This window comes from Protobothrops mucrosquamatus, unplaced genomic scaffold, assembly GCF_001527695.2.
Source record: "Protobothrops mucrosquamatus isolate PMUCROS unplaced genomic scaffold, P.Mucros_1.0 scaffold3119, whole genome shotgun sequence".
Classification (NCBI taxonomy): domain Eukaryota; kingdom Metazoa; phylum Chordata; class Lepidosauria; order Squamata; family Viperidae; genus Protobothrops; species Protobothrops mucrosquamatus.
The window spans coordinates 1-18,641 of record NW_015389123.1 but is presented as its reverse complement, the minus strand read 5'-3'; the positions used below and the strand labels follow the sequence as shown (position 1 = coordinate 18,641).

Below are 18,641 nucleotides of genomic sequence, written 5' to 3'. Positions count from 1 at the left end.
ACTCAATCCTAACAGGAAATTATTACTGAAGGACAAGAAATACTTAAAAAATAGCCATTCCAATTTTAGGTAACAACAGATACATATTCAAGCATACCTACAATATTAATTCTTAACCACATTATCAAAAACGTTTTATGAATTTTTGGAAACATTCCTTCTAATTTAATTTCTCTCTCTACAAAAGAATATCTAGCAACTGGCATGTTCAGTGATAGATCCATGAACAGAGGTGGCTGCTAGATTGATGGCAGACTCCATCCTCCCCTGCCCTCTGGTCTCTACCCATCCATCTTTTTGCTTATCACATTGATGTAATATTCTCACTGTTTCCTTTTTCATTGTTTATTTTTCTGTTCTATTATTTTACTTCTGTTTACACTCTTTTCATTTTTCTTTCTTTTTATTACTGTAAGCCGCCTAGAGTAGCCCCATGGCGAGATAGGCGGCAAATAAATTTAACAAATAAATAAAATAAATAAAAAACAGAACTGACAGTTTGAGATGTAATTATAAAATAATTGTAAGCTCTCTGAATTATTTACTAGTATAATATTCTGATACTGTTGAAAAAGAAATACCTTGGGCTCTACTCCTTCTGACTATCTCCCTCAATCCAGTTTAATTCATCATCAACAGAAATGAACACATTTGTTTTAACAGTCAGTTGAAGTGTCTGATGAAAGTTTTGTAGGAAACATTTTGATTTTTTTTTGTTTTGACCCTACTGAAATTGTTTGAGAGTTTAACTTACTTGCCAACTGAAATAAATTCAATTAACTGTCTATATATTTAGAGGGGTTATTTATACTCAATTCAATATGAGTGTATCTAACAGCAGAAAAAGGTAGAAGAAAATTAATATTCTTTAGTGACAATTATATTATATATATCTTTGTCATGTTGATGATAATTAGTCTTAATTTATTACAGAGTTATGAAAATTTAAACAGGCTTTTTTGATCACTGAGAATTTACTTACTACTACTATTCATGATTGATTAGCTATCAGCAATATTTCAATGAGACTTGTACTTACCCATTTCATTAATAGTGGATCTTGCCTTTGAGACAAAAGAGCTTACTTCATTAGCATGCATTTTAGCTCTTTCTTTAAGGTCAGCACCTGCAGATGACATTTTCTGGTCATATTTAAATACCATCATAGTTTCTATTTGAATCAACCCATCTTCCCCAACCTAAATATCCTTCAAATGCTTGAACTTCAGCATTTTCATGAATGGTCACACTGGCTAGGAATGCTGGGAGCTAGGCAATATAGTGAAATAAACCAAAATGGCATAATCCATTCATACTTTCAGGAAAAGCAACATGGAACAAATGTAAATGTAAATCTATTTCTTGACAAGATGTGAAAACTCAGTCACCTCTTTACAAATATTTGGATATTAAGTAAAAAAAATTATACAATTTACAAAGTATTTAAAACGTACTTCATTGCATGTTTTATATGTATATTTCATAGAAAACATGGAAATAAACCAGTCCTTATTTCATAAAGGGCAAAACAAAGGAGAAAGTTAATAAAACAAATCAAGATAATTTACAGATGCAACTGTTAATGTAAAAAGGGATTTGTTTATTCATGATAACTCTGAAAACTAGCTCTAATTCTTGGTGTTATACAGTAAACAGGACCCTATCTTCTGAATGTTATGACAGAATGAATAATTTTACAAACAAAATAAGGAAAATGAAAATAAGGAACACAATGTCTTCTTAAAAAATCCAACAAATGATTTATAAAAGTCATACATTTTATCCAACACCAGAAAATAATTGTTTCAAATTTCATGCTTAAATCTCTCCTGAGACAAAGCACTCCATTAGAGTGCTTAAGAGGCTTTGCTTTATACAGTCAATGTAACAAGAGAAGAAATTTACTAATTCTACAGCCAGTTATTTAAATTTAAATTAAAAACAAGTTTTCTATGTAAAAGCTATATAAAAAGTTTTATGATTGTAGCCCACATGCATGTGTATCCATAATTAAATGTGACTGAAACATTTCATATAATTATCCCACTCACATATATTAAAAGTCCAAGATGACAAAAATTAATGATGCAAGTCATTTTTACTTCTGCCAAGATTAAAAAAAAATAAGTAAAAAAAAAATCTGAGTCAGAGCTAGATTAAAAAGTGCCACTTGTACATTTTCAGAGATACCAGATTTATATCAGGCATTTGGAGTAGGACATAAGACTTACTACAGTATTTTATACTGATATATAATTTATATGCTCCCCTAATTGAAGAAATGAAAAATATTCAATTTATCTTGTCTATTTCAATGATTATTATATTAGTCTTCATTTAACTTATTTTCACTGGATTTGAAATTGAGGAGTACAATTATGGAAAGATTATAATTAGAAGAATTATTAGATGGAAGAACGTTTGAATGAGGGTGAAGGTTCTTCGTTCTCCGAGCTTGTGGGTTGGTTTCTGAGTGTTACGTTACCAGCCTTAGGTAACATCTTCAACAGCGTTTAGGGAATGTCTGTGTCAGCACATCACCTAAACGCCGCTGAAGATGTTAGCGTGGTAACGAAACATTCGGAAACCAACCCACAAGCTCAGAGAAAGAACCTTTACCCTCATCCTACACCCAAGCTACAGATATATGCCACTATTGCAAACAGTTTGAATGTTTGCAGTTTTATGATCATATCTAACAGCTCTATTAAGACATAAAATAAGGTTTACATCAGACATGTCAAACACAAGGCCCGGGGGCCAGATGCAGCCCGTGAAGTGGTTTCATGTGGCCCGCGAAGCCATCCTGGAAACAGTGAGGGAACGGCCCCTGCGGCCCTGGCCCAGGCTGGCCGGGAGCCAATGTACAATTTTGTGGTGGCCATCTATGCTGAAATGCATTCCGTCTTAGCTTCACAAGGCCGTCCAGAAACAGCGAGGAACCAGCCCCTGCCGCGTTGGCCCTGCCCCCCGAGTGCATACTGGGAGGTGTCACCCTTTGTGAGGAATGAAGAAATGCACCATGCCTTGGCGCTTGCCCTGGTCCCACCCCCTTCTGCCAGAGACCCTCAGATTTGTCCCATTCCTGCCCAGGCCCCAACAGGCACCCTTGATGTGAACGATGTAGAGCTGGCCATTCCCATCCAGTAGGCCATACCCACTCCATCCACACCCATCCAGTAGGCTGCACCCACCCTGGCCATACCCACCTGGCCCCCCAAGGGCAACCGCAATGCTGATGCAGCCCTCAATGAAATTGAGTTTGACACCCCTGGTTTACATAATCTAAAGAAATTATTCTCTGAAATTCACACGTTTTCTTACAAAATCAATTTCAGAATAATTTTACAAATAGCTATGTAATTTCTGCCTCTAATTAATAGCAACAATAGCAGAGTATATACCTTTTTTATATTCTTATCTAGATATCTAGCAATCAAAGCTAAAGTATCAGAAAATTTAAACAACTGACAAAGCACTAAGTCAGTGGCATCAGAAGAGAAAATAATGTTATGATATGTTCTGGTTATTCTCAGCCTACACAACTCAGCAGTCCTCTGCTAAAATTATGGCAACAGAAATAAGAGTCTCTTCAAAACTATTGCCTTGGCCATTAGTTACACTTACAATAAAATATGTACTGCCTTTACAATTGCTATTTAGCTAAAATGGATAAAAATTAATAATGATGAGCTGCATGAATATGCAATTACTGTAACACTGTACTTTAAATAATACTGAATTATCTGAGCATAAGGCTCAAGTTAAATTTTGAAACTTTAAAAAGTGAGAGAAGATGTCATACCATGGTAGCAACATAAAATAATGAACTGAGTAGATATTCCCAATATGAGGAGTAAACAGTACTGGCTGCTATAAACTAGATCCTCTACTTCAAAAATCTTTCTTCAATATAAATCTAACACTGTAAAATGATTAGTAAGAGAGGAAGCTAACCCTCTTCTGTAGCTCTTTATTGCACCCATATACTATTACAACTCTTCTGTCTGTAATCTTTTAAAACGAAGATATCTAAAATGACTAACTTGCAGAATGCGGGGACCCATTATTCCCCAAAGGAATGAAAATTTGGGGAAATTGTGGATGCTTCAGCGCTGCCAGTTACTACTGCTTCAGTAATGCCACCACACTGTTACAGTCATGTGATCTTCATTTCCAACTTTCCCTAACAGCTTCCTAGCCAATCACACAATTCTTTGTGAGGAAGGGCAGGGCAGGACAGGGAAGGGAAGAGGAGATTTCCAATGCTCATTGCCAGCTTCCTACAAAGAAATTCAATGGGGAAGCTGACAGAAACTCAAAATCACTCCTCCTCCCACTGAGTTTTTGTTGTCCATTGTCATTCCGTATCTCTGTTTAAGTAAGGAAATATCTCTGAAACAGTGATCCAGTGAGTCACAGGTTGCCTAAGTTTCTTTACTGGTTTGAAAGTGTTGCTTCTTGTTGATCATAAGATGCTCCAAAGATGCAGCTGAAGAGTCAGATAAAACACCCTTAACTAACAATTTTTAGAAATCTACAATATATTTCTAATATATTTCTAATTTTAGACAATGCAGATACAAAATTCACCATATTTGTCCTTTTTGACAGATCTTGTTTCAATGCTTAATTTCAGATACTATATTGGATTGTCATGGTCTATTAGAGCTACTGATCTCTAAGTTATACGTGGCTGCACTTCCCCAGGCAGATCAGATATGCAATTGGGGGAGGGGCATATCTTCTGGAGTCACAACTGTTGCTTGAAGAGGTGAGTGTTGTAGCTAGAAGGGTCTTTGTGCAGCTTTCATTTGTGTTCCAGTCGCGCCCAATCCTAGATCAGGAGGTTTCTATGCTCAGGCCCTAATTAATTCCTACTGAGGAATATTTAGAGGCTTCAGTTCAAAACAGATAAAGGCAGTCCATGGATCACGATGGCAATTGAGATTGGGACCTCTATCACTGTCATAAAATGTGAAGTCACATGATTGCCTCATTTAACAATGACAATTATGGAAGTAATATTTGCTGTCCTTAAAAGAATGGCAATTTTAAATGTTTATGTTTTAAATATAAGCCATCCAGAATCATGAATGTGATGAGAGGCTATATAAAGCATTGGGTCATTAAGTCAGGACCTCACATGATTGCAATTTCCTGCCAGCTTCCCCACTGACTTTGCTTTTAGGAAGCGATCGGGGAATGCTGGACATTGCAATCGTGTGACTGTGGCTCACTGAGAGGTCATAATCACAAGCCAGGTGCAAGCATATGGATCACATGACTTCAGGGACATGGCAAGGGCTTAATTCCGAGGATATATCTTAAGTCTTCCTCATTCAGCGTTGTTGTAACTTGTAATTGCTGAACAAATGGTCATCATCTGAGGACTACCTGCACAGATATAGATATTTAAACACACATACACACACACGCAAAGTCAGGAAAGCTCTCCAGTCTACATATCTCATTATATATTATGGAACTTTTTTTTTTAAGGGCATAGCAAATGTTACTTAGACATAGAACTTATCTATATTTAGTTCCCAAATAAAGGATTCTGAGTTATTTCTGCTGAGTATAATAGATTATGGATTTCCAGATGGATAATAAAAATTAAGTTTGCATACCAGCACAAAATACCCCAGGAACTTCACTTCGGAATATAACTGTCCGTACTTTTTTGTCTGTTTTCAAAGCGTCCATAACTTTTGATATCTACAGAGAAAAGGTGTGGACAGTATCAACACTAATTTTCAGTTTTCCACATTAATAATTAGCTAAAGGTTCATTTACTTACCATTTTAATAAGATTTTTATTAAGTGCATTTTTTGCAGGTGCTCTGTTTATTCCAAGTACAACAATTCCTGTATGCAGGACAAAAAAAATTACAAGACTCAGTTAAGCATTCTAAAACATTTAATGCTATATTTTTAAGACGTCTTTGTCTTTTGGGGAAAATGCAGGAATTTATGTGAATAATTATTGCTGGGCATTTATCTGAAAATTTAGGTGATATGCACCTACGTCTCTTACCTCCTAAAATAGCTATCATAATTACTGCATGAAAATACACAATTAATACTTAGTTGATAAATACATTTTAATATATTTCTTATTTGAAAAACTGCTATACTAAATAATTTGGGGTATTATAAAACATATACAGTTCAGGTAATCCCCAAGTTACGAGCATTCCTTTAGTGAACATTCTAAGTTATGCAATAAATGCCCCCTAGTGTTTATAAAAAAGTCCCAAATTTACGAATGTTGCCGTATCACAGCAGTCGTTCACTCTTACGAACAACTGCAGTGGCCCTGCAACATTCATCCTGGCTATTCCCAGCCTCCCCCCTGCCACCCCGGGTCTCCCTAGGCACTAGGCCTATGGATACTCACGTTGTGAAGATCGAGAGATTCTTTGCTTTCTTGGCTGCTCAGGCCTTCGGTGCTTTCGCAAAGAATGGAGGACTAAAGTAATGCAAGATCACGCAAGATCAGTGGTGCGAGTCTCATGCTACTGATCTCATGTGATTTCACGGTAGTTTAGGCCTCTGTTCTCTGCAACAGAGAACGGAACAGAAACTGGGGGAGGCTTCTGCGTGCCTCCGGAGACCTGATCCGGGCATCAGAAAGACCTTTTCCAGGCTGCTGCCACCCAGAAAGGAGGCCAGGGGTGCTTCCGTAGGCCTCTGGAGGCCATGGGCGGTAGCCCCATGCTTTTGGAGGCCCAGAACGGAGTCTGTGGGCTGCAGCCATGTGCTTCCAGAGGCCTGTTCTGGGCCTCCGAGGCCTCCCTCTGCTCTTGCTGGGAGCAGAGAAAAAAACAGAGAGGCTGGAGAGGAGACAGACCTTCACAAGGTAAATGACCCAGTATGGCAGGATTGGGGGGGGGGAGAGCAACTATTGGACCCCAGGGGCAGAAGCATGAAGTATCTCAGTGGGGGGACTTGGGTGGTCTGAAGCTGGTGGCCTGTTCCATCACTAGGCCCCCCATGGCCTTCCTCGCCCTGTGAGATACTCATGTTAATTTAACGAGCCGTGCATTCGCCCATGCATTAAATTAGCGAATGCATGGGCAAAAGCTGGGAGTGAATCATGTTCAAGATACGAGATTCACTCCTACGAATTCTCGAGTTACAAATGGAATGGGCAGGTTCTATTATATTCTTAACTCAAGGACTACATACATATTATAGTATTTATAATAAAGGCTGTAAATGTGTTGATAACATTAAAAATACTTCTATGACCTAGCTTTACATAAGCATAATTCCATTATAGCAATAGTACTTGGATTTATATACCACTCCATAGTGCTTTACAGTACTTTTTGAGTGTTTTACAAATATCAGCATACTGCCCCCAATAATCTGGATCCTTATTTTACCAATCTTGGAAGGATGGAAGGCCGAGTCAACTTTAAGCCAGTCAGGATCAAGCTTCTGGCTGTGGGCAGAGTTAGCAATACCATTTGCACATAGACTTATATAGTGCTTCATAGTGCTTTACAGCACTCTGTGAGGGGTTTACAGAGTTAGCCTATTGCCCCCAACAATCTGAGTCCTCATTTTAATGACCTTGGAAGGATGGAAGGATGAGTCAACCTTGAGCCAGTCAGGATCAAACTGCAGAGTGTAGGCAGAGTTAGCCTGCAATACTGCATTTTAGTCACTGCGCTACCAGAGCTCCATTTATTATGTTACTAAAATGGACATTCTTACAGAGAAGAGTTGTAAGGAGTAATGTTAAAGGGCAGATGTGTGTAACTGATACATCTAATGAATGGGAGTCTATATCATATAGTTTTTTGAGAATTGTGTTATAGTGGATTTGCCTTTCCTCCCTAAAATGTCCTACCAAGTGCCCCTATATAGCAATTAGGCATAGAGCATTCACTGTCAATAATTGATGGCGACAAAGAAGAATGTCTATTTCCAAACAACTGACATCTTTCTCTTTTGAAATATTATTCTTTCTATAAAGTTAAGAGTTAGGATTTCAAAAGCAAAACTGTTAAGTTCATACTACTGTGTAAATTTTTTACTTGAAACTGACAAATGTCAATTAAATTCAGTTTGAGGAATATTTTGGAACAAATCTGTTTACTTGTTAAATTAGTTCGCTTTTTATATTTTCCAAAGTCCGATCAACAAAAAGTAGGCAATTTTCAGACCTTTTTTTAATGCACAGAGTTTATCGCAAATGTATATTTGAGAATGTACCTTCTCCTTCTGAAACTAGAGAAAACAGGTTCCCTCTAAAACACAAAATTTGTTTTAACATATTGAATCTTAATTTATATTTATATTGTTTATTTAATTATTTTATTTATTTAATTATTTTATTTATTTATTTATTTATACCTACATTATTGCTCCATTTTTCCCTTTGGGGTCATATCACGTTTGCAGCATAACCATTGTCAAGTAACGACAGACTAAATGAGACCTTTAGTTTTATTTCTTTTTACATGCCCAAATCATAATGAAATGGATTAGGGGACCAATGCAGATTATGGTTTGGTTTTATATAATTTTTATTGCTTTTACAGTTTTGAAATAAGTTTTGTTGTTGTTTATGGGGGGGGTTCTACTGTGTCTTGTTTTTAACGTATATCAGAGTCATGTATGTGAGTTGAGCAGCTATTTATTTACCAAATAAATAAAATATAATAGGCATATGTCATATAGTGACTGTCTAAATAGTTCAGAACAGAACATTATTATGTCTCTAACCAAAACAGCATATGATTATGTGACCGAATTATATAAAAACTGTATAAAAATATCTTATCAAAATAACAAGGAAAGTAAAATAAATTAGAAATAACAGAGTAATAAAATACAAGTTCTAAAGGAGTAAATACTTAAGATCAACCACTATACAAGTAGTCCTCGACATGACCAAAATTGAGCCCAAAATTTATGTTGCTAAGTGAGATATTTGCTAAATGAGTTTTGCCTCACAGCTAAGTGAATTTCTTGCCACAGTCATTAAATGAATCACTACAATGGTTAAGTTAGTAACACAGCTGTTAAGTGAATCTGGCTTTCCCATTGATTTTTCTTGTCAAAAGGTTACAAAAGATGATCACATGACCCTAGGACACTGCAAACATCATAAATATGAGTTGCCAAGAGTCAGAACTTTGATCATGTGACCATGGGGAATTGAGAATGCTGAAATGGTTGTTAAATGTGAAAGCCAGTTACAAGTCACTTTTGCAGTGCTATTATAACTTCAAACAGTCGCTAAATGAACTCTTGTAAGTCGAGGACTACCTGTACTATAAAACTACTTTCCAAAAATATAAAAGAAAAACAATACGAAATGGCAAAAAAGCAAAATTACAAACCAATAGTTCTTCAGACAAAAATACAATTGCAGATTTGTTATATACTTATGAAATAAATTATACTCAAAATGCTTAAGAAAGTCAACATCCCTTAGAAGAAAATCATACTTTATGCACCTCAGCCTCTCAACAGCTGCATGACTAGTTGAAAATTTAATCTAGAACTCTCTATTCACTATAAATAATACACTAGAAATCAGACTAGATGTGTTTCATGTCCCAATCTTCCACGTTTATTAAAAAGGCAGGAAAAGTGAATTAAAGCAAACATAAAATTAGAGATGAATTTTCTCACAAAGCATGATTTTAATGCTTTTCCTCTCGAAGTGCACTTTTCTCATTTCACGTATCTAAAATAATCATTTATATTGATCTCTGAATATATTGTAAAATTCAAAAGTATTAGATATTCAAAAGATAATCTGTACATCACTACAGAAATCAGTATATCTGTATCAGTGCGTCCAATCAACTCAATTTAAAATACATAGACTTTATTGTGCTTTTAGTTTAAGGACTGGGCAGAAATTCTTGATATATTTATAAATTTCAGATTTCAAGATGATTTGAGTATTTATCTGTGCATATTTTTCCAAGACGTTCTGCATTCTCAAATACGCAGAACATAAGAATTCAAATAAGAATTATAGACTGTATTTTTTTAGAAATATGAACAGCTAGAAGACATGCCACCTTCAAATAAAACACAGGGCTTTCAAAGTCTGCACATCGGACATCCTGATCTTACAACCTACGCACCCATCCCCCGTATTCCCCAATCTCCTAAACTAGCTTAAAGGCTTTCCCCAACCAGCGGCTGTTAACAGGCAACATCAGGGCAGTCGAGAACGAGCTGCGCATGCGCTTTATGATTCAGGCAGCTCGCGCGACCCGCCCCCACCAACGGGAGAATTTAAAGGGTCAGGCAGCTTCATCATTTCGGACAGTTAATTGGAGATGGACGCGTCTCTTAGACGAGTCTCCGCTGCTGACAAGCAAAAAGGGACATCCAAGCCTTACCTGCTGGGCAGAACTGGGGGGGAAGGGAGGGGCAGATGGCTTTGGAGCTGGGAAATGGAGTTTCAGGTTGCGGGCCGACCGACAGGTTAAAAAAAAAAAAAAAAAGACCCCGCGCCTTCCACGCCGGCTATTGCCGTTACCTTTATGCTCATCGTCCAAATATCGAACCCGCAGTTCCTCCTCCAGTCCTTTGGCTTCGGAACTGTATCTTCTGACGGCCGCGAGCAGGCCCGAACAGCTCCTCGGGCTCAGGCGGCCCAGGGAGGACGAGGCCGGGGCTAAACCCCCTCGATGGTGAAAGAGCCTAAGAGCTACCCGGGCTGCCGCGGTAGCCGCCATGTTGCCTGTCCGAGAGCACGCACGCCGAGCCCGGCGGCACCCCGAGCCCGTCTCCAGCGCGGTCACGTGACCGCCACTTTCGCGCGGCCGGCCAGATGAGCGGGCCCAGCCTTGCAAAGGGGCCTGGAGCGGCACGTGACTCTCCGAGCGCTTGGAGTCCAACTCTCTCCAGTGGCCGGTTTTAGTCGATCGAGTCTCCAGCCAATGAACGGAAAGCGATCCTCTTGCCCCTCGGGCAGGATTGAGTCTCCCCAGACCTGGCTTTTATCCCTTCGCCCTTCCCTGAGGACTAAAGAATGACCCAAACCTTATGTGCCTTACGTATTGCCAAGTTACAAGTCAACTTTTCCTGTTACCTTAAAAGGCTTCCCACCAGATGGAAAAGGAGGATCGAAATATTTCCCAACGAAAAGAATAGCGTTTTCCTTCATTCTTAAATGGAGGTGTGACTTTTACTGTTTTGTGCGTCGACTCTTTTAGGGGGGCTGTGGTGCTGATATAAGTAAGATCAATAATCATCGGGATTTTCACCGATTTTATTTTTTAGTTTCAGTATAGAATTAATAAAACATTGTTACTTATTCTTTAAAATGGAATTAAAATTTTAAAATGCTTTAATTTGATATTAAATTCATTTAATGGTGACGAAAAACGCGAATGGTGTCGTGGAATATATGCTTTGTATGTTTCTTTATATTCGGCAACATAATAGAGCAGTTCAGCGATATAATTCAGCAGTCTTTATATTCATGCAAAAATTCCACGATGCAAGCCTATTGTATGTTTTGATTAAATCAGCAAATGCACATAAACTTTTTTTCTTGTGTGCATATATTTCCCAATGGCTTGCTAAAAAGCAAAACTGATCTGTGTACCCTAGCTCAGCATGAAGTTCCCCCCCCCATTTCCAAATTTTATTGTGGTTTTTTTCAATAAAAATTCTGCCAAGGACCTTCTCAGAGTGCTTAAGCAAATAGTAATGTAGTTTTTACATTTGTTCTTGCTACCTTCTTATAGCACTCTTCCAATCTGCATTTCTGCAGTCTTTGCAGACCAGTTAAAACCGGCCAAGTTTGAAGACCCCTGAGTTAAAACATTGCATATTTATTCCATAAACAAATAATACAGTTAAATGTGAAGAAACAGGCCCATGGATCGTGAGGAGCCCAAGGGCTGAGTACCCGAGCCCGGGGTATCTCTGTATGTGGCCTCCCAGGGCCTCCCCCATCCCTAAGGCACCATGTGCTCAATACTAGCACTTTCATTTAACAACTGCATCAGGAAGTTGTTGAGGCTGTCTTACTTAATGGCTGTCTCTGCTTGTAACTAATGGTCAGGCTCTATTACGTTAAGTGACACTATAGACATGCCATATCATCCTGTGTGGAAGGAGATACAGTGGTTGCCAGTTGCTTTCTTAAATACACCCCATTTCTTTATTTCTAATTTAGATTTAGAAAGTCTCCCATTTGAATCAGACTCTATACCTAAAACAAAAAAAAAAATGCATAAATGTAAGCAGAACTATTTTACCAAAATAGGTACTGTACCCCAGGTAGGCATGGGCCATCTTATTTGTTTAATCACTTATAAAGCCCACTCTGCTGGCACATAACTCACGGCAGTGTGCATGATCAATAAACAGTAGTAAATCAGCAAAGATCACACAATAGGCTAAAGTATAAAAGTGTAACCAAAACAGCTTACAAAAATATGTGCCACTTTCAACTCAATGCCGGATTAAAATACCAAATTTTTAACATCTTTCAAAAAGCAGGCACACATTTCAGGAGAAATGCTGTTCCATGCATTTCTGTTCTGCTATTTAACTTTGGCTGAATCCTGGTAAAACTAAGGGGCTTTGGATATGTGGAGTTCGAGATCTGGACTTTAACATTTGGTTTTGGATCGGGTTGCACTGCCCCCAGATAGACCTGGTGCACAATTCAGGGCTTCTTCTGGACTTGCGACTCCTAATCAGAGAGGCGGCAATTGTGGCTAGGAGAGCCTTTGTGCAACTTCATGTTGTGCACCAGTTGCACCCTTTTCCGGATTGGGAGTCCCTGTGCTCAGTACTCAAGCCCTGGTTATTTAATGTTTGGGATGCAAGTAATCCTCAATTTTACGAACACAATTGACTCCAAAATTTCTGTTGCTACAATTGTTAAGTGAACTTTGCTCCATTTTATGAGCTTTCTTGCCAGAGTTGTTAAATGAATCGCTGAAGTTAAGTTAGTAACACGATTGTTAAGTGAATCTGGCTTCCCCATTGACTTTGCTTGTCAACCAGTTGCAAAAGGTGATCCCATGACCCCAGGATACTGTGACCATCATAAATATAGTCAATTGCCAAGCGTCTGAATTTTGATCACATGACCATGGGGATGCTACAACAGTTGTGTGAAAAATGGTCATTAGTCGCTTTCTTCAGTGCCGTTGTAACTTCGAACAGTCACTGAACTGTTATAAGTCAAGGACTACTTCTATTGCAATGTGCTCTACGTAGGCCTACCCTTGAAGAGTATTTGGAAGCTACAGCTTGAGCAGAATGCAGCCTCACAAATAGTTCTTAGGGTCCCTAGGGTGGCCCATGCTACACTGTTATTCTGTGAGCTGCACTGATTGTCAGTTTGTTTCCAATTTAAGGTGTTGGTTATCATCTTTAAAGCCCTTCATGGCATAAGTCCAGGTTATCTGAGGAACTATCTCACCCTGAGGGGATTAGCGCACCCTACCTGCTCCAGCAGAAGGGGCATGCTACTGATCCCATCAGTCAAGGAAGACTGGCTGGCAGATCCAAGAGAAGAACTTTATCTGCTACGGCTCCAGCCCTCTGAAACATCATGCCCTTCAAGGGGAGATCCACATCCATTTCCTGGCTTTCCGAAAGACCCTGAAGACCTAGTCTGCCACCTGTCTTGGGGCCCCAATATAAATATAAAATTAGTGCAGCTATTACCTTTAGAAGAGCACTCAATGCTGTTTTTAATCTCTTTAAATGTTTCTTTTATTTTCATTTCCTCCTCCCCTCCCTTTTTTTTAAACAATGCTATGACATTAACATTCTCCTAATTGTAATCAATCATTCATAAATAAGCAGCACCATGGCATTCTCACTTTGGCACACTGCCCTTTTAGTATATTTCAAAGGCAACTGTTTCCTCAAATTGTCCTTCCGCATGTTAATTAGAATATTTTCTTTTCTCTTTTAAACTCGCCACAGTCAGAAAGTTCCTGTGCACACACTTTCTATATAAAGCGAAATAATACTTGTTTAGGTTTTGACAATAATTTTCTGACACTTATACCCAACTGTTGGATAATAAAATGTATTTACCGTAATGTTGCTGGTCTTATTAATATCCCAGAAATAAACATAGCAATTAAAATTAAGTACACCCTATAGATTGAGGTTGCAAATTCAGTGACGATGGCAAAAGTGGACAATATTTTCAGTCCTGAAAGCCACAGAGATGCTCAAGTCGGAAACCACAAGTACATGCATATGTTCATATTCCCCTTTCAAATACCATCTCTTTCCCCTTTTTTTCTTAGCCACCCCATGGCCTATGCAGTGGATAATCAACTGACTGTTAGTTGCTGTCAGATTTCTTAGTATCTTGCCATTGATAGCTGGCAAAAAAGGACAACTGTGAACAGTTTTATGAACCAAATTCTTTGCAGCACATGCATCTCCAGGTATAGGTTGTTCACCTGTACATGTAATATTTAGGCGATTTAAGAAGTGAATACAGGCAGTCCTTAACTTACAACCATAATGGAGCCTGCCATTACATGTTGTGATACCACCATGTGACTGGACCAATATTTTTTTTCTAGTGGTTGTAAAGCAAATGTTGCATTCATTAAGCAAACATTGTTTGCTATGGGCCATTTTTGCTGAAAACTAGAAGTAAATATAGTTTTACAGGCAAAAACGTATAAAATATCATGTGGCTGTGTGATACTGCAAATAGCAGTAAATGTGGCTGGTTGAGAAACATCTGGTATGCATTCATATGACTGGGAGGACACAGTCATCAGAACTTTGGAACCAGGTTAATAGGTGCCTTTGGACGTAATTTCGAACAGTTGCCAAGCAACCAGTCATAAGTCGAGGAATACTTGTAGCACTAGGAGTGAGCAGACTCCCAAGCGGAAAGTTATAAGAAAGGGTTTCATTTGCTATTATGCTTTATGGCTATTCTACAGATATTTGCTATTTTTTAATCTTTAGCCAAAGTTTTATTACATTAAAGCATAATAAAATAGTAAAGCATTAACAACTGATATATTTGTAGCATTGGAAAAAAATAAATAAAAATATGAAAAATCTAAATGCCACCGTCCTGGTGAAAACAGATAGTTAAATCCAAAACTAAACTGTGCAAATGCCTGTGAGAAGATAAATGCTTTAGTCTGGCACCAAATCACCAAAGCATGGATTCCAACAAAGGTCATGCTGCATGTGGGCCCCACTGTAAATTTGAGTTCCCTTGAAGCTGTTTGCCCAGATTTATTTACTGGAGGTGTCACTTGACTGTACTGACCCTCTGGTAATCTAAGATCTGTTTTGAAGTAACTGAATTTTCTGCATATCCCATGAAAAGTGCATTGTAATAATCTGATAGAAAGTTACTTGAACAGGTGTAACCGATCTCATTCTGTGTCCTGATATCACTGCAGATGCTGTCTAACCTAATAAGATGAAAAGCAAAGGCAGAGTTGATGAGAACTGCTTTTACATTGGTGGTCTTTTCCAGTAATTTATATGTACATGAAGGAGAAAACATAATAGTGACAACATAATGGACCAAATCAAGTATAATTTACAAAAATCATCTTTTATTGTTACACAAATATAGCATACTGTATGATCTGAATTAACAGAAGTCTGTGTGTGAAATATATATATATATTAGAAAAATAAAAAATGTGTAAAAGAAACAACAATTCAAGGAAGTTTGACAGTTTGTTTGAAGGTTCTCTTCCATACCCTTCTCTTAAAATTTTAATGTTGACAAAGTGAACAAATAATATAATATATTGAATCATTTTATCTTTCAAATGTCATATAATAATTTTTTGGCTAACAATTCTTTCCCCTCCCCTCCTCCAATTTCTCATTGCACAAAGAATTCATTATTTGTGAATCTGAATACATTCCAAATGCTAGGAATACAGCCAAAGAAAACATATGACAAGCAGTAGTCTTTCTAATATTGAAAATGAGTGACTGCCAATAGGATGGCAATATTGTTGAAATGTAGACAATTCAGAGGATTGTTTGTAAGAATAGGATATGCAATCTCATTATTCTTAAGATCAGCTAAATAGTATTAATTTCATCTATTTCATCTTCTAGTCAAAATAAATTATTGGATTAGGAATCCAGTGAATTCTTCCAAGACTTCTAACAAATATTGAATTTTGAGACGGCAAAGACACTAGGGGAAATAATTCAAAATAATAAATCTTTGAAAAATATACCAATGAGAAGTCAAGAGCGTTAAGTTCTACAAATTACAAAAATAAATAAATCATTTCAGCGAAGTTAAGATAGACCAAGACTATATTATTAGAGGTCCAATTTATTATCCTTCCAGACTTTTCTAGGTATTTTTAAAACATGATAATCTCGTAATAGAAATTTTTCTTGGGTACAGTGATCAAAACTACCTAAGACCTAGTATTTTCAATACACTGAAGCATTGAGTTCAGAAATTAAAACTGATCCCTTGCCAAAATTTCAGTGAGGTGAAAGAATAACTCTTAAATTAATTAAAGTAGAGCTGAATTCAGGAATTCCTTATTTCAAATTATAAATTAATTCATTCAGAAAATTAAAAATGTGTAAAATTAAATTAAATCCACATTTCCCAAGAGGAATTATAATTTCTGAAATAAAACTAAAAAAGAACACTCTATACAAGGGAATTGTTTAGTAAACAATGCATTTATTTAAAATAATGTGAAAGAATAAAAATAGGAAGGCTTTATAGTGTCCCTAATTTAGAGAGTTGGACTTGGAAGATAAATGTTATTGAAAATGGCTGGGTGTCTAAAAAATCAGCAGAATTGAACTTCTTTTGTCTCTTCTTCAACCAATATTATCTCCCAGGCTAATTAGGCAGTTTTTATTTAAAACTTTTACATAAAGTCAAAATGAACCTAAAATCAGCTTCATCCAAGAACATGCAGTCACTTGATGACCCATTTAACAACCTCTAACAACCTGACAGAGAATGAGGTAGCTGGACGGAGTCACTGAAGCAGTAGGCGTGAGCTTAAATGACTCCAGAAGATGGTAGAGGACAGGAAGTCCTAGAGGAACGTTGTCCATGGGGTCGCCATGGGTCAGACACGACTTTGCAACTAACAACAACAACAACCTGACTAATTCCAGGTTCAATTGCAGTCATAAGTCAAGTACTACCTGTATTAGGATGTTAAAATAACCAGGAGGAACTCAACCCTAGTGTATAGACATGTTTATCACTTTCTGTATAAGTGGGCCAAGAGGGAATAAAATAATATTTGAAAACTGAGGTCTTGATGATAAAAGACTTGGTGAGTGTCAATTTAAAGAACCTTTTCTCATAACCTCTCCATCACAATTACTGAAACTTTGTTTTCACCGGCGGTAGAACTGCTTGTGACTAACTCTTGTGGTCAAATTAGCTGAAAACTACAAAAAAATACATAATTCCCAAGTCATACTTTTCAATATAAGCATGCCTTGGCAACTTCTTTCTATGTTTGCGTCATATCCCCAATTCATGAGTGAAATAGGATACTATGGCCAAGCAGTCTCTTTATGGTTCCTTCAACATTTTTCAAGGGGTATAAAATCTATTAGGCTTTGTTATCTATTAATATGGAGAGAAGTTGATTGATCTATTAATATGGAGAGAAGTTGATGGAGGCAACAATGACCAGATAGAGATTGGCAGTGGAAAAAGCAGATTTCATTATTTGACTAAACAGTGAGGAAAGAATTATTATAAATCTATTGTATAGCATTCTTATTCATCCCTTTTTTAGTTTTTAGTCTTGCAGAAACATTTATGTAATGTAAAAAGACAAATAATTTTGCTACGAGATTTTGGGGGATACATATAGTTTCTGCTCTATATAATTGATTTAATGTTTCTGCGAAAGTTGGAAAATTGCAGTATTTTAAAATGTCATTTCTAATATATTGATAGCATTGTAATCATGAAACAAATTTCACTCACTGTTCACTAATTCTGCCATACAAATTTCCCTCATCTTATGTTGCTTCCCCCCTTCCCATGCTACAAATGGTTGGGTTTTCAGTTTGATAGGATTTGCTCCAAATACTGTTTTCAGAGCTGCAAAAAATGCTGTTGTGAAAATAGACCAGCTATATCTAGCCATTCCCTTGTGTAGTTTTTCCCATGAATTTTTGTTTATTTAAGTTTCAGCCTGATGTTGTAGTTAATCAACTATGCTGAGAGAAATTCTTTTGATTTCATTACATTTTTGTTGTCATTTATCCCCAGTATAATGTTAGTTCCCATAACCTTTAAGTGCCAGAATTAGTCAAACACCAGAACAGAAGAATTCCCACTGCACTAGTGGAAGTTGGGGAAACATGCTAGGCGTAAAGCAAACAACAGAGTACTTTCAGCATCCAATGTATGTTTCCTATTACTGGAAAGAAAGCTGGGGGTAGGGAATGACAGCTGGCAAACTTGCCAAAGTACTCTCCAAGATTTATGTATCAGTTTAAACTAGAATAAACATACCAGATCAGCATTCCCCAGTCTACTGTGTTGGGACTACAATTCCCAGGATCCTAATTGGTTTGGTGAAGGCGATGCTAGACAGATAAGGGAGTGTTTGTGTCTGTCTGCATCTCTCTCTTTCTCTCTCTCTCTCTCTCTCTCTCTCTCT

The 18,641-nt window shown here is 37.4% G+C and overlaps 1 protein-coding gene across 1 annotated transcript in view; it reads right to left on the bottom strand.

The window, feature by feature from the left end:
- The window catches only part of AUH (AU RNA binding methylglutaconyl-CoA hydratase), a 32,548-nt gene extending 21,778 nt beyond the window's left edge, over positions 1-10,770 (bottom strand). The window contains exons 1-4 of the mRNA XM_015826413.1: positions 10,523-10,770; positions 5,804-5,871; positions 5,634-5,721; positions 1,040-1,126 (exon numbers count right to left, since the gene is read on the bottom strand). Coding sequence (XP_015681899.1) covers positions 1,040-1,126; positions 5,634-5,721; positions 5,804-5,871; positions 10,523-10,721 — 442 coding nt within the window. The 5' untranslated portion in view covers positions 10,722-10,770. The remainder of the gene's footprint in view (positions 1-1,039; positions 1,127-5,633; positions 5,722-5,803; positions 5,872-10,522) is intronic.
- Between the last annotated feature and the right edge of the window lie 7,871 nt (positions 10,771-18,641).